Source organism: Ranitomeya imitator, chromosome 2 (genome assembly GCF_032444005.1).
Source record: "Ranitomeya imitator isolate aRanImi1 chromosome 2, aRanImi1.pri, whole genome shotgun sequence".
Classification (NCBI taxonomy): domain Eukaryota; kingdom Metazoa; phylum Chordata; class Amphibia; order Anura; family Dendrobatidae; genus Ranitomeya; species Ranitomeya imitator.
This window is the reverse complement of record NC_091283.1, coordinates 366,486,343-366,502,141: the sequence shown is the minus strand read 5'-3', so window position 1 is coordinate 366,502,141 and position 15,799 is coordinate 366,486,343. Positions and strand designations below refer to the sequence as shown.

The 15,799-nt window shown below is 43.2% G+C and overlaps 1 protein-coding gene across 1 annotated transcript; it reads left to right on the top strand.

The window, feature by feature from the left end:
* Positions 1–626: 626 nt before the first annotated feature.
* On the top strand, positions 627–15,019 carry LOC138663886 (zinc finger protein 1 homolog). The gene is made up of 7 exons (XM_069750255.1): positions 627–661; positions 8,542–8,691; positions 8,821–9,000; positions 9,084–9,207; positions 9,291–9,388; positions 12,156–12,246; positions 13,082–15,019. Exons 1-7 carry the CDS (start codon positions 635–637, stop codon positions 14,008–14,010), a joined length of 1,599 nt encoding a protein of 532 aa, XP_069606356.1. The 5' UTR covers positions 627–634; the 3' UTR covers positions 14,011–15,019.
* Positions 15,020–15,799: the final 780 nt, after the last annotated feature.

The following is a 15,799-nucleotide window of genomic DNA, read 5'->3' as shown; positions in this document are numbered from 1 at the left end:
TATACGGTAACCCATTACTGCCAACTAATGACCATATAATAAATAATACATTTTATGATAAAATACAGTTACCCAGATTTAGAGAGTGGGAATCCTAGACCACCCTCACACACACACACACACACACAGCTCCGCTCTGCACACGTTCTACATTCACGGCTCAGTTCCATACACACACGCTACACACACAAACAGCTCCGCTCTGTACATGTCCTACACGCATGGCTCCTCACCCTACACGCACAACTCCACTCCGTACATCATGTACACACGCGGCTCAGCTCTGTACACCTCGCACACACACGTGGCTCCGCTCCATACACCTCGTACACACACGGCTCTGCTCCGTACACCTCGTACACACACGGCTCTGCTCCGAACACGTCGTACACATGCTGCTCCACTCCGTACACCTCGTACACACACAGCTCTGCTCCGTACACTTCGTACACACACGGCTCTGCTACATCCACACTGTAAACCCCTCCTGACCCAACACATAAACTTCTCATCCAGCACCATGACAACCAGCACAGCAGAGTCCTGCATACACTGAGGCCCCTGATCATGTGACCCCTGACTCCTCCCCTCCTGTGACCTCATCACAGGTCCTGTGCGCACAGAGCAGCCATATATGTGGTGTGCGGCTCTGCAGGTGGAGGTAGGTGCTGGAGATTCCCCATTACTGGGCGGGGGCAGGGGGCAGTAACCCCTGCACTGCCAAGACTTTAGATGATTCCATGTCCACTTTTAGGATCATATCTGTTTTGTTCCTTTTCCTCAGACTATACGTGACAGTAACATGGAAACACACATTGCTCTCATGGTATGATCCATTATTAGGCCCTGGCTGTCTTAGTTGATATATTGGGATGTGTCACTGGGGAACAGACGCCCCCCTCTTTTACTGTCTCATAGAAAATAGAGAATACTTTCCTTTGCCTCGGATATATAGAAGATGTCTTCTCTCCCTGTCTTCATAAAGAATGGAGAATATTTTTTTCTTGTTTTGCTAAAACTGATATTTGTGGTTTTTATCCACTTAGAACCTATTTTTAAAGGGAACTGGTCACCCCGAAAATCGCTGGTGAGGTAAGCCCACCGGCATCAGGGGCTTATCTACAGCATTCTGTAATGCTGTAGATAAACCCCCGATGTTACCTGAAAGAGGAGAAAAAGATGTTATATTATACTCACCCAGGGGCGGTCCCGCTGCTGGTCAGGTCGGATGGGTGTCTCTGGTCCGCTCCGGCGCCTCCCATCTTCATTCCAAGACATCCTCTTCTGATCTTCAGCCACGGCTCCGGCGCAGGCGTACTTTGCTTTGCCCTCAACAGGGTCTGCACCTTGGGTCTTGTCTTATGTGGTAGATTATTGCTTCTAGGGAGCTGGTACTTAGTGTTTGCTCTTGTGCCGCTATGATTAGTGTCTCTGTGCTGTCTCAGAGTCCAGCTTTCTCCAGCCATTGATAGGATTTCTCCATGTCAGCCACCTCCATTATCTGTCAATGGTACATCCCATGCAGCGGCTTATCTTGCGATGCTGCTTCATGTTCCTGTTCTTCCTTCCAGATCTGTTGTTGCTGCCTTAGGCTTTCTGTTAGCATTTTTTCTTTTGGTGCCATTTTTCTGATATAGCGATACTCCTTGTTTCATCCGTGATGGTGGCTTTAACACTTATCAAGCCTCAACCACCCTCCTTTTTGTTGGTATACAGTCTTTGGGTGTTAGACTTAGGGTGGAGACATCCATGCATTTTGAGGAACTTTCATGTTTTCACATCTTCTTTTGGCCAGCGCACTATTCCAGCAGGGTATCTGATAACTGGCAGGACATATGTATTGATGGCATGGATTTTATTCTTCCCATTGAGCTGGCTCTTCAGGACCTGTCTTTCCCTTTGATGGTATTTGGATGTTGCTGCTTTCCTTGCCTCCTCATCATGGTTACCGTATCCCTGTGGGATGCCGAGGTACTTGTAGCATGTCTGTACATTTGAAATTATCCTGCTGGTAATTCCACTCCATCAGCCTTAACTACATAGTAACATAGTAACATAGTAACATAGTTAGTAAGGCCGAAAAAAGACATTTGTCCATCCAGTTCAGCCTATATTCCATCATAATAAATACCCAGATCTACGTCCTTCTACAGAACCTAATAATTGTATGATACAATATTGTTCTGCTCCAGGAAGACATCCAGGCCTCTCTTGAACCCCTCGACTGAGTTCGCCATCACCACCTCCTCAGGCAAGCAATTCCAGATTCTCACTGCCCTAACAGTAAAGAATCCTCTTCTATGTTGGTGGAAAAACCTTCTCTCCTCCAGACGCAAAGAATGCCCCCTTGTGCCCGTCACCTTCCTTGGTATAAACAGATCCTCAGCGAGATATTTGTATTGTCCCCTTATATACTTATACATGGTTATTAGATCGCCCCTCAGTCGTCTTTTATCTAGACTAAATAATCCTAATTTCGCTAATCTATCTGGGTGTTGTAGTTCTCCCATCCCCTTTATTAATTTTGTTGCCCTCCTTTGTACTCTCTCTAGTTCCATTATATCCTTCCTGAGCACCGGTGCCCAAAACTGGACACAGTACTCCATGTGCGGTCTAACTAGGGATTTGTACAGAGGCAGTATAATGCTCTCATCATGTGTATCCAGACCTCTTTTAATGCACCCCATGATCCTGTTTGCCTTGGCAGCTGCTGCCTGGCACTGGCTGCTCCAGGTAAGTTTATCATTAACTAGGATCCCCAAGTCCTTCTCCCTGTCAGATTTACCCAGTGGTTTCCCGTTCAGTGTGTAATGGTGATATTGATTCCCTCTTCCCATGTGTATAACCTTACATTTATCATTGTTAAACCTCATCTGCCACCTTTCAGCCCAAGTTTCCAACTTATCCAGATCCATCTGTAGCAGAATACTATCTTCTCTTGTATTAACTGCTTTACATAGTTTTGTATCATCTGCAAATATCGATATTTTACTGTGTAAACCTTCTACCAGATCATTAATGAATATGTTGAAGAGAACAGGTCCCAATACTGACCCCTGCGGTACCCCACTGGTCACAGCGACCCAGTTAGAGACTATACCATTTATAACCACCCTCTGCTTTCTATCACTAAGCCAGTTACTAACCCATTTACACACATTTTCCCCCAGAACTACCTTGCCTCTATTTATTACCAACCAGCTGCACTTCTCCAGATCAGGTGGATCATTCGTTTTTGGCATACAGCTTGATGCCATCCATGTAGAGGAGGTGACTGTTGGAGCTTTCACTCTTGAACTTCTATCTATAGCCAGACTCTGTAATTACCTGACTGAGGGGATTCAAACCGATGCAGAACAGCAATGGGGATAGTGCATCACCTTGGTATTTGCCGCATTTGATGGTCACTTTTACTAGTTGTCTTGAGTTGACTTCCAATGTTGGAAGTCCCCATTGAGTTTCTGAGGAAGGTTCTTAATTTCTGTTGACATTATAGAGAGCCAAGCATTCACAGATCTATATGTGTGGCATTGAGTCATAGGCTTTCCTGTAGTCAATCTAGGCTGTGCTGAGATTGGTCTGTCTGGATCTTGAGTCTTGAGCGACTGCTCTGTCTACTAGGAGCTTTTGCGTAGAGCCTTTGGTGTTGGTACCAATGCCTTTCTGAGCTGGATTCATGTACTGGTTCATATGGTTCTGTAGCTTAGTGGCTATGATGCCTTACAGGAGTTTCCATGTTGTTGTAAGACAGGTTATTAGGCAGTAGTTGGATGGAACTGTACATACACCAGGATGGGGGGGCATACCAAATCTTGCACCGCGGCCCATAAGACACTAGTTACGCCACTAATTCATACGGAAGGATTTATTTTTGGTTCTCTCATTCACAGTTGTAGCAGCCAGAACTTTCTCATCTTTGTATAGCTTCACTGTATGACATCTGGCCTTTTTAGTGTCTATAACGTTGTGTTCACAAGTAGTATACCGTATTTTTCGGACAATAAGACGCACCTAGGTTTTAGAGGAGGAAGTTAGAAAAAAAAGGTGAAGCAAAAAATGTGGTCAGTTCTGTACTTAAAGGGAACCTGTCACCCCGTTTTTTGAGATTGAGCTATAAATACTGTTAAATAGGGCCTGCGCTGTGTGTTCCTATAGTGTATGTAGTGTACCCCGATTCCCCATGTATGCTGAGAAATAACTTACCAAAGTCGCCGTTTTCGCCTGTCAATCAGGCTGGTCAGGTCGGGAGGGCGTGGTGACATCGCTGGTTCTTCCTCAGCTTTACGTTGGTGGCGTAGTGGCGTAGTGGTGAAGACACAGCGCGCGATCTGCGCTGTCATCCCTTTCGTCGGTGGGGGCGGCCATCTTCCTGGGGCCGCGCGTGCGCAGATCGAGTGCTCTGCTGCACGGGGCTTCAGGAAAATGGCCGCGGGATGCCGCGCGTGTGCATTAGAGATCGCGGCGGCCATTTTCCCAAAGCCGAGATGCAAACTCGGCTTTGGGAAAATGGCCGCCGCGATCTCTAATGCGCACGCGCGGCATCCCGCGGCCATTTTCCTGAAGCCCCGTGCAGCAGAGCACTCGATCTGCGCACGCGCGGCCCCAGGAAGATGGCCGCCCCCACCGACGAAAGGGATGACAGCGCAGATCGCGCGCTGTGTCTTCACCACTACGCCACTACGCCACCAACGTAAAGCTGAGGAAGAACCAGCGATGTCACCACGCCCTCCCGACCTGACCAGCCTGATTGACAGGCGAAAACGGCGACTTTGGTAAGCTATTTATCAGCATACATGGGGAATCGGGGTACACTACATACACTATAGGAACACACAGCGCAGGCCCTATTTAACAGTATTTATAGCTCAATCTCAAAAAACGGGGTGACAGGTTCCCTTTAATATCCCCTATCCTGGTATATACGTTCCCATCATCCCCATCCTGGTATGCATGGCCCCTCATCCCCATCCTGGTATGCATGGCCCCCTCTTCCCAATCCTCGTATGCATGCCGCCCTCATCCCTATCCTGGTATGCATGGCCTCCTCATTCCCATCCTGGTATGCGTGGCACCCTTATCCCGATCCTGGTATGTGTGGCTCCCTCATCCCCATCCTCGTATGCATGGTCTCCTCATCCCTAGCCTGGTAGGCATGGCCCTGTCATCCCTAGGCATGGCCCCCTCATTCCTATCTTGGAAGTCATGGTCCCCTTCATCCCTATCCTGGTATGCATGGCCTTCTCATCCCTATCTTTGTATGAATGGCCCCTTCATCCCTCTTCTGGTATGCATGGCCCCTCATCCCTATGCAGGTATGCATGGCCAGCCTCATCACCATCCTGGTATGCACGGCCCCTTCCCCATCCTGTTAAGCATGAACTCCGCATCCATAGCCTGAAGGTCATGGTACCCCTCATCCCTGAGGCATGCCTCCCTCATCCCTATACTGGAAGGCATGGTTCCCCTCATCCCTATCTTGATATGCAGGGCCCCCATCTCCTTCATGGTATGCATGGCCCCATCCTTATCCTGGTATGATTGGCCTCCATCCTCATCTTGGTATGCAAGGCACCCATCAGAAAAAACATTTTTAAAAGAAAATACTTACCTTCCCTGTGCTAACTCGCAGCATCTTGTTCCGATGCCAGCACCTGGCAGGGGTGTCATGCGCTGCTTACAAGCCAAGGACAGTTCCTGGAATATGCACTGCTCTCCACAACAGAACTATGTACATGAAGAGCAGTGAATATTAATTGCTCTTTAATAGCGGGCAGTGTGTTACTTCCTGCAGCTGCCGGGCTTACACGTGTGTTGCTACTAAAGGAAATGAATATTCACTGCATTCCACCCCTATGGGAGTGGAGAGCAGTGAATATTCATTCCCTTAAGTAGCGGGCACACATGAAAGCCCAGCAGCTGCAGTAAATCGGCTGCTGAGGCTAACACTGTGCTTGCTATTAAAGAGCAATGAATATTCACTGCCCTCCACATCCGTGGGCGTGGAATGCAGTGAATATTCATTTCTCTTTAGTAGCGGGCACAGGAGTAAACCGTAACTGTCGTCTTATGCCTCCTTTGACCCACTGCTCCTCTGCTGCCGTTCCTCCACATCCGCACCATAGCCAGAGCAGGTATATCCAGACTATAAGACACCCCCCATTATAGTCCTTAAAATAATACAGTGTTTTTTTGTTTTCTTCAGCTGTCCGCACCAAACTACGTAATAACAATCTTCTCTTTATTATTGCAGCATTTATATGCCTTTTCCTCCTTGTTTGATGCTTTTTTGGTACAGATGTGGTCGCGTTTTTATGTGCTTTTTATAGTACTGAAAAGCTTGGATTCTGCACTTAAAAACGTAACTGCAGTTTTTTACACGTGTTTTTTTTAGGCTCTAAATAAAAGCCTCCAGAGAAAAACAAGCACAAAACAGCACATTTCAGTCGCTTCTTTACATCACAGGGATCGCAGTTTTCATGAAATCACACCCTCTTTGCTTGGACAGGTCAACACAGCAGAATTTCTATGCAAAAAAAAAAAAGCAACAGAAAATACGTAGCATTTACGCTACATGTGAACATGGTCTAAATGTCCATGCTAAGTGGATGTGATTCCATGAAATCTTCGCTCTCGGGGTTGTACTCTGCGGTTTTGGTGCATTTTTTCTCTATAGGTTTTTTCTGCAAAAAAAAAAAAACACATAAAAAAAGCCATTGCATTTTTAAGCGCAGAATCTAAGCTTTTCTGTAGTATTAAATTTTTTTAAAAACTATGCTTCATATCTGCACCAAAATCACATCAAATAAGGAGGAAAATGCATAAAAGAAACACGCAATAATCAGAGAAGATTGATATTGCGTTGTGTGGTGTGGACACCTGCTGAAAAAAGCAGTAGGAAAAACGCAGCATTTACACTATATGTGAACACAGCCTCAGCGTTACATTTTTAGTACTTTTTTATGGGGTTAATAGAGAAATAATGTCAATCACATCATTATTTTTTACATCACTTGTGCCGGTTGTTACGATAACAGAGACATCAAATATGTCCAAGTTATTTGCTGATTTGTGATATTTATTATTTAAAAAAATAACATTTTTTTTGGTAATTTTATGGGATAAAAAAACAATTTTATTCTTCCTCTATAATCCAGGGACATAGATTTACATTATACATAGCAGTATATCAGTATAGTCTGCCTGTGGACTCAGAGCCTTCAATATAGATCAGGAACACAAAATTATCCCAGTGACATCACGAGAGCCTGTGGCTCTGAAGCTTTAACTCCTACCTGTAATGTTGAAGGTTTTGAGTTTGATTACCAGGAGGACTCACAAAAAATGTTTTTGTAATTGTTCTTTATTATTTTTAGTAGTTTTATAGGAACAAAAAAATCTGACTTTTTCATCACCTCAGTATGCAAGTACAAAGAAATACATGTCTGTATAAAATGCACATGTAATCTGCTTCTAAGTTCACCACCTGCAATACGTCTCAAGATTACCAAATTCATTGACTGAGGCTCATAGCAAGAGCTGCTGCCTGCAAACATGGAGACTTGAGTTTGAGTCCCAACCAATCACAGAAGAAGTGAATAATTTAATTTATGCACAGAGATGCAGCCCTGCTGCCGAGGATGAGGAGCAACAAAGCAATGATGATGTCTTTTCAAGAGGCAAATATAGGTGCTTCTCACAAAATTAGAATATCACCAAAAAGTTAATTTATTTCAGTTCCTAATTACAAAAAGTGAATCTCATATATTATATAGAGTAATTACAAACAGTGATCTATTTCAAATGTTTATTTCTGTTAATGTTGATGATTATAGCTTACAGCCAATGAAAACCCAAAAGTCATTATTTCAGTAAATTAGAATAATTAAAAAAAAACACCTGCAAAGGCTTCCTAAGCGTTTAAATTGGTCCCTTTAGTCTGTTTCAGTAGGCTCCACAATCATGAGGAAGACTGCTGACTTGGCAGTTGTCCAGAAGGCAGTCATTGACACACTCCACAAAGAGGGTAAGCCACGAATGGTCATTGCTAAAGAAGCTGGCTGTATCCAAGAATATTAATGGAAAGTTGAGTGGAAGGAACAAATGTGGTAGAAAAAGGTGCACAAGGAACCGGGATAACCACAGGCTTGAAAGGATTGTTAAGAAAAGGAAGAGTGGAGAGGCACACAATCCAAGCTGCTTGAGGTCTAGGGTGGAGTTTCGACAATTGGTGATGGTTTGGGGAGCCATGTCATCTGCTAGTGTAGGTCCACTGTGTTTTATCAAGACCAAAGTCAGCGCAGCCATCTACCAGGAAATTTTAGAGCATTTCATGCTTCCCTCTGCCGACAAGCTTTTTGGAGATGGAAATTTCATTCTCTAGCAGGACTTGTCACCTGTCCACACATGTTCTAGTCTATACAATCCTCAAATACAACATCATCACATTACATTTCATCATATCTTTCCTTTATTTTCTCCAGTAATTCTATTATTATATGGGATCTTTATGACGTAACAACAGCTCATCTTTTCTCAATTTAGGTTCCTACAACATCGGATCTGCCTAATGGAGATTTTCTATATAAGAGCATTTTCCTGACTGACCCATCAAAGATGGATAGCGACAGGGACAAGATGGCTAAAAAGATATTACACCTCACCCTGGAGATCCTCTTCCAGCTTACTGGAGAGGTGAGGGATTCTGATGACTTCACATTACATCATTCTTATCTATGAGAATAAAATATGGACATAACTAGAGACTTGTAGACTCTGGATATGTCTATAATGAGATTTATTACTCTGTCTTTCCATAACCAGGATTACACAGTAGTGAACAAGACCTCTACAGAGCACTCTCAGGCCCCTGTGTCTGAGGGATGGGGAAGATCCCAGAGCCCAATCATGAAGCCTCTACCTCACCCCCTGATATATGAGGACATCAATGATCAAAAAATCCTAGAACTCACCTACAAGATGATTGAGCTGCTGACTGGAGAGGTGACACTGCTGGGAATGCTACGACATTATACAGTAACGCTATGAAGGGATTGGGTGGATGACAGTATCATTGTATATGTCAGGTTCCTATAAGGTGTCAGGATGTCACCGTTCATTTTTCCATGGAGGAGTGGGAGTATTTAGAAGGACACAAAGATCTGTACAAGGATGTCATGATGGAGATTCCTCAGCCCCTTACATCACTAGGTAATATACAGGACTAAATACACGCAGCCTATAATTATCTGTATGTAAAGAATTAATATGGTTCTTGTATGTTTTTCCTCCAGTTCTATCCAGTGAGAGGACAACACCAGAGAGATGTCCCCGTTCTCTTCTTCCACAGGACTGTAAGCAAGAAAATCCTGATGTTCCTCAGGATGAGCAGGTAGATGGAGAGAAGGTGTCATGAGATATCCCTTATGATGTGTAGACGGCTGTGAAGGCCTTGTGCTCAGCGTTGTTTTATCCACCAGTATTATTCGCTTTATACTTGTTTAATGAGACCAGTGGAGACATTATAATAATAATAATACTTTATTTATAGAACGCCAACATATTCCGCAGCACTTTACAGTTTAATAGTTCATACCCAAGATATAAGTAACAACTTTAAAAATAATACAATAATTAAAGCAAAATAAGACGACCCTCCTCATGAGAGCTTACAATCTACAATAAGGTGGGGAGGAGACACGACGTACACATGCGTATTTACAGTGATGGTCCAGCCATCTTGAACGAGTGGCGGACAGATAAAGGCTGCATGAGGTTGTCACCAGACAATATTTTTGGTGCTATTGGGTGCGCTGGAGTTTGATGAAGGATTATTCTGAGATAGATAGTGAATGGGACTCGCACACACTCGCACATATACACTTCGATTAGGAAGCATGATAGGCCGCTCTGAATAGATGTGTTTTCAGGGAGAGCCTAAAGCTGTGTAAGATGTGAATAGTGCTAATTTCTTGGGGTAGACCATTTCAGAGGATTGACGCAACTCGGGAGAAGTCTTGGAGCCGGGAGTGGTAAGTATGGATTAATGCATAGGTTAGTTGAACGTCGCTTGCAGAGCATAACGAGTGGGTAGACCGATAAACAGAAATGAGGGAGGAGATGTAGGGGGGTGCCGCACTGTGGAGAGCTTTGTGGGTGAGAATAAGGTGTTTAAATTGGATCTTATAATGAATGGGCAGCCAGTCCCATGACTGGCAAAGAGCGGACACGTCCGAGTACCGTTTAGCCAGATAGACAACATTGGGTGCTGCATTAATGATGGACTGGAGAGGGGGAAGTTGAGTGAAGGGGAGGCCAATTAATACAGCATTACAGTAGTCAAGGCAGGAGTGAACCAGGACAACAGTGAGGATTTTTGTTGTTTCCATGGTGAGAAGGGGGCGGACTCTTGAGATGTTCTTTAGGTGTAAGCGACAAGAGTGGGCAAGAGATTGTATATGGGGGTGAAGGAAAGATTGGTGTCAAACATAACACCCAGACAGCGCGCCTGCTGGCTAGGCGTTATTATGGTGCCATCCACGGAGAGGGAGATGTCAGATTTAGGGAGGTTAGTAGACAGCGAGAGCAGAAGAAGTTCAGTTTTGAAAAGGTTGAGTTTCAGCTAGAAAGCGGACATGATGTTGGAGACTGCGGACAGACAGTCACTGATGTTCTGTAGTACACCTGGGGTAAAGTCAAGGGATGATGTGTATAGTTGTGTGTCATCAGCATAAAGATGGTACTGAAAGCCAAATATGCTGATGGTCTGTCCAATTGGGGCTGTGTAGAGAGCGAATTATACACTGGCGCGGTCAGAAAGATAGGAAGAGAACCAGGAGAGAACAGTGTCCTTTATGCCTATTGATTGGAGCACAGAGAGTATGAGATGGTGGTCAACATTATTGAAAGCTGCAGAGAGGACGATAAGAATGAGCAGAGAGTGGTCACCGTTACATTTTGCTGTCAGAAGGTCATTGGTCACTTTGATGAGTGCAGTTTCTGTCTAATGTAGGGGGCGGAAGCCGGACTTTCATGGATCTAGGAGAGAGTGAATGGAAAGGTAACGGGTAAGGCGAGAGTAGACCAGGCGCTCCAAGAGTTTAGAGATGAAGGGGAGATTGGAGACTGGTCGTTAGTTATTTGTACAGGATGGATCAAGAGAGAGATTTTTTTAAATAATGGAGGAACTATAGAGTGTTTGAAGGAGGAGGGCAAATGCCAGAGGAGAGTGAGAGATTAAAGATTATAGTTAGGTGAGTAGTGATGACTGGAGAGAGAGATTGGAGGAGATGTGAGGGAATGGGGTCGATAGTGTATGTAGTCGCACGAGAAGAGAGGAGCCTGGAGACTTCTTCTGTGATGAGATCAAACGTGGAGAGTGAGCCAAGGGAGATGCAGGGGAGGATGGGAATCATAGCACTTGGATGGGAGCTGATTTCCTGACTAATATTATCTATTATTTCTATAAAGTGGGAGGCCAGGTCATTAGCACAGATGTCTGTGATAGTGGCCTGTGTTTTTGGACTGGGGAGGGAATGAAAGGTGTCAAAAAGTTTTTTTGGGTTGTTATAGTAAGGAGTTCAGGATGGTGAAATACTGTAGGTCTGTTTGGCGAGGTGAAGGGCAGAGTTACAGGTCCTTAACAAAGTAATGAATGAAGTTTTCTGGTGTGTGAGTTTTCCGCCATAGGCGTTCAGCACTCCTAGAGCAATGCTGGAGAAATGTCATTTGTGATGTGAGCCAGGGCTGTTTTACGCTGTGTTTGGAGGGAGAGGGAAGTAGAGAGGGGCTGATGTGTATGACTCGTGGTGGAGAAGGGATGGTGTTGTGAATGTGGATGGCAAGGGCACACAGGAAGATAGAAATAAAGCACATGGTAAAAAAAATGGTGAAAAGGTGTGGATCACCTGTTTCCGGTCCTGACTAACTGCTATTGAATTAACTGCTGCTTCTGGATACGTAGTTGCGGGGATACTTTGCTGAGGGGATACCACATGCATGCACTGCACACATGTGCATTCTTTAGAATGCTACTAAATTTATAGGGCTGACTAGAGGGGCAGGTGAGAGGGATTGTGGAAGCTGGTTTAGGATAAATTAGAGCAGATCATAGATGTGACTTCTCCATCTGTCTGTGACTTTTATATTATTTGTTTCAGGGTGAAGATCTGATCCATCATAATACTACAGAGACATATGTGATTGGTGATGAGTGGTGTAAAGAGGAGACTCCTACATATGACTACCCGGGTGAGTAGTAACCACTAAATGCAGAGAATTCACAGATTCTTCTCAGTGACTGACTATGGATGCTTTATTGGTGGTGCAGTCCAGTCATGTTACACTCAAGTGGTCACCATTCAGCCACTAACCCACTACATGTTCCTCCATCATAAACATTTCCCATTACTTTGGGCACTGGAAGACCTTCTGTTGGAATGAGATCTGTTCCAGCCAGAGCTAACAGCCCGGGGAATGCACCCTACTACCTGAAATTAGAAGATGCTGACCCTTACCTTCCCAGATCTCTAAACGGCAACGCCAATGACAGCGTACGTGGAATGTGCTGAAAATATAGAAAATCACGTGAAGAAAAATATAATCCATATAGTGGCATTACTTTTATGACTAGAGCCAAATGTTAATTCTTTTTAACATCTTCAACCTTTCCTTTATATGTATACTCCAATATAAATAAAAGACCCATAAATGCAAGGAAGATAATACAATTATAATGTTATTTCTTTTTTTATTTCTTTTTTCTACGAACAAATGACAGATGTAAGTACGGTCTTGTTTTTTTTTTTAGGCCGATTATAAACTTTTTACTGGTATCATCTTCGCCTACATAAGTTTTTAGTGGCTTATTATTCCAATATTTGTTGGCCAGAATGAACAAGGAGGGTTGAACATCATGCTCTACTGATTGATGCTCTGAGGTCTATTGTTAGTTCTTGTTTTTGTCTTATTGAATATTGTAATTTTTCTACATAATTTGCAATTTCTATGTATATTTTAGAATTGGTATACCAATATAATTTTTAAGGATAATTTATTCATAAACAATAATTTCTATTCTTGGCAGATGACTTTACCAGGATTTCACAGGGACATGTGACAACTGCAATTTTTCAATCAGATGACCTTAATACGACACAAGATATAACTGAAGTGAATCCCACTACTCCAGATATATCATCATCCTTTCACAGCAAAGATTTATTCTCTGATTCTTTTAAACAGGTCCAAACTTCAGATTCATTACAGACTATTCCGAAAAATAAAAGTAAAAAAAGAGACATTAAAAATCAAACTGGTCTTACAGCAAAGAACCCATTTGCAAGATCACAATATGACCAAAGTTTTCCCTTCAAAACTGCTATTATTACACATCAAAAACTTCACACAGAGGAGAGAGAATTTTGTTGTTCAGATTTTGGGAAATATTTTAGCCAGAAATCAGAGCTTATTAAGCATGACAGAGTTCACACAGGGGAGAAGCCATATTCATGTTTTGACTGTGGGAAATGTTTTGTAGATGAAAGAAATCTTGTTAAACACCAGAAATTTCACACAGGGGAGAAGCCACATTTATGTTCAGAATGTGGGAAATGTTATGCAGATAGGTCAAATCTTGTTATCCACCAGAGAACTCACACAGGGGAGAAGCCATATTCATGCTTAGAATGTGGGAAACATTTTAACCAAAAATCACATTTGGTTAGTCACCAGAGAATTCACACAGGGGAGAAGCCTTTTTCATGTGTACAATGTGGAAAATGTTGGGCACATAAATCAAGTCTTGTGGCACACCAGAGAACTCACACAGGGGAGAAAGCCTTTTCATGTGCAGTATGTGGGAAATGTTGCACAGATAACTCAGATCTTGTTGCACATCACAGAATTCACACAGGGGAGAAACCATATGCATGTCCAGAATGTGGGAAATGTTTTGTACATAAATCAAGTGTTCTTAGACACCAGAAAATTCACAAAGGGGAGAAGCTTTCTTAATGTTAAGAATGTGGGAAATGTTTTACCCACAAATTGTATCTTCTTGAATGTCAAACAGTGAAAAGCCATTATACATAGAAGGTGACTATAAGACGCACCCCAAATTTTCAGAAGAAAAATAGGGAAAAAAAATTAGGGTCCGTCTTACAGTCCGAATTATTCAGCTTACCTTGGGGGTAGGGTTTGATAGGGAGTGCTGGTGGAGCTGGTTCACAGGAAGTGTTCGGCGGTCTGGCTCATCCCAGGCTGGTGCAGCAGGTTTGTTGGTGCTGGGGCTCCAACATTTTGTGAAAGCCCCCACACATCCATCCTAGGCTTATGCGTGGCAGTTTTGCAGATGATCGGTGGTTCGGGGGCTTCGTCGCCATTTGTGGAAATCCCGGAGCCCCAGACATCCATCACAGGCTGAAGCGCGCACTTTTGTAGATGCTCGGTGGTGCCGACATTTTGTGAAAGGCCGGAGACCCCGTACTTACATTGATGTAATGAGTTGGTCTCCATGAAATGGCCACCGGAGGCGGCGCATGCACAGAATGAGATCTCGGGAGACATGATTTAGAGACAGACCCGGATTCCTGCAATATGTCCTTTTCTGGTCTGCTACGCTGCAGTTTTGATAAAATCATTGTTTTCTCTACTAGATCTTCAGATCTAGTAGTGTTCTGAATGCTGAGCTCTGTATAACCCCACCAACATCACTGATTGGCAGCTTTCTGGGTACACTTACATTGATAGAAAGCTAATAATCAGTGGTTACACAAAGCAATAATATGGTTACACAAAGCAAGAGGACTATATGGCATGAGACACTTAATCCTCTAGTGTTAATCTCCTGTTTGTAAAAATAATGATTTTATTGAATGTACAGCAAGCAGCCCAGTAAGTGATACATAGCTGGAATCAGGGTCTCTACTAGTGATGAGCGAGTATACTCGTTGCTCGGGTTTTCCCGAGAACGCTCGGCTGGTCTCTGAGTATTTGTTAGTGTTCGGAAATTTAGATTTCATCTCGGCAGCTGAATGATTTACATCTACTAGCCAGCCTAAGTAGATGTGGGGGTTGCCTGGTTTAAAGGGAATCCCCACATGTATTCAGCTTGGCTAGTAACTGTAAATCATTCAGCTGCAGCGATGAAAACTAAATCTCCGAGCAGTTATAAATACTCGGAGACCACCCGAGCTTGCTCGAGAAAACCTGCTCATCACTACTCTCTTCCCCTACAATATGCTGCCCTCAGATTCACTTTAAAAATTATATTTTGTTGAACACCAAGAAAACTCGCACAGGTAGGAATAATATATTTTATCAAACTGAGTGAGAAAACACAACAGAGGCAGAGAAAGTAAGGGAAAATAAGTAAAAGAGAAAGCAATTTACATAGTACATTAGAATTAAAATGTATGTAGATACTAACAGACATCTGTTATCTGAAAAATAAATAAAAAAACAATATTCCATGTGCATTGAATACTTCACAGTAATATATTTAAATATTCACTATCTGGACAAAAGTATTTTAATTGCACCCCCCAAAAATACATCCCTCTATAAAGCCAGAGATAACAATTTAAGCTTTAACCAATAGCCATTTCTAGGCTGAATATGACTTCCAACTCCTCCATCGTCCTTATGCATCCATTCTACAGCAACTATGATATTTTATGTTTTCCTTTTCACAATCCAAAATTCATATTTTCTCAAAAATATGTTCTAAAAAGTACAGTTCCTCCATATTGGAATGAAATCTAAAATTGCCGGTCTTTACGTTTCACCAAATCATATTAACCCC

Coding starts and splice junctions, on each gene's coding strand:
- LOC138663886 (XM_069750255.1), top strand. CDS start 635: ATGTGGTGTGCGGCTCTGCAGGTGGAG. Junction 8,692..8,820: donor TCTTCCAGCTTACTGGAGAG/GTGAGGGATTCT, acceptor TTCCATAACCAG/GATTACACAGTAGTGAACAA. Junction 9,389..12,155: donor ATGTTCCTCAGGATGAGCAG/GTAGATGGAGAG, acceptor TATTTGTTTCAG/GGTGAAGATCTGATCCATCA.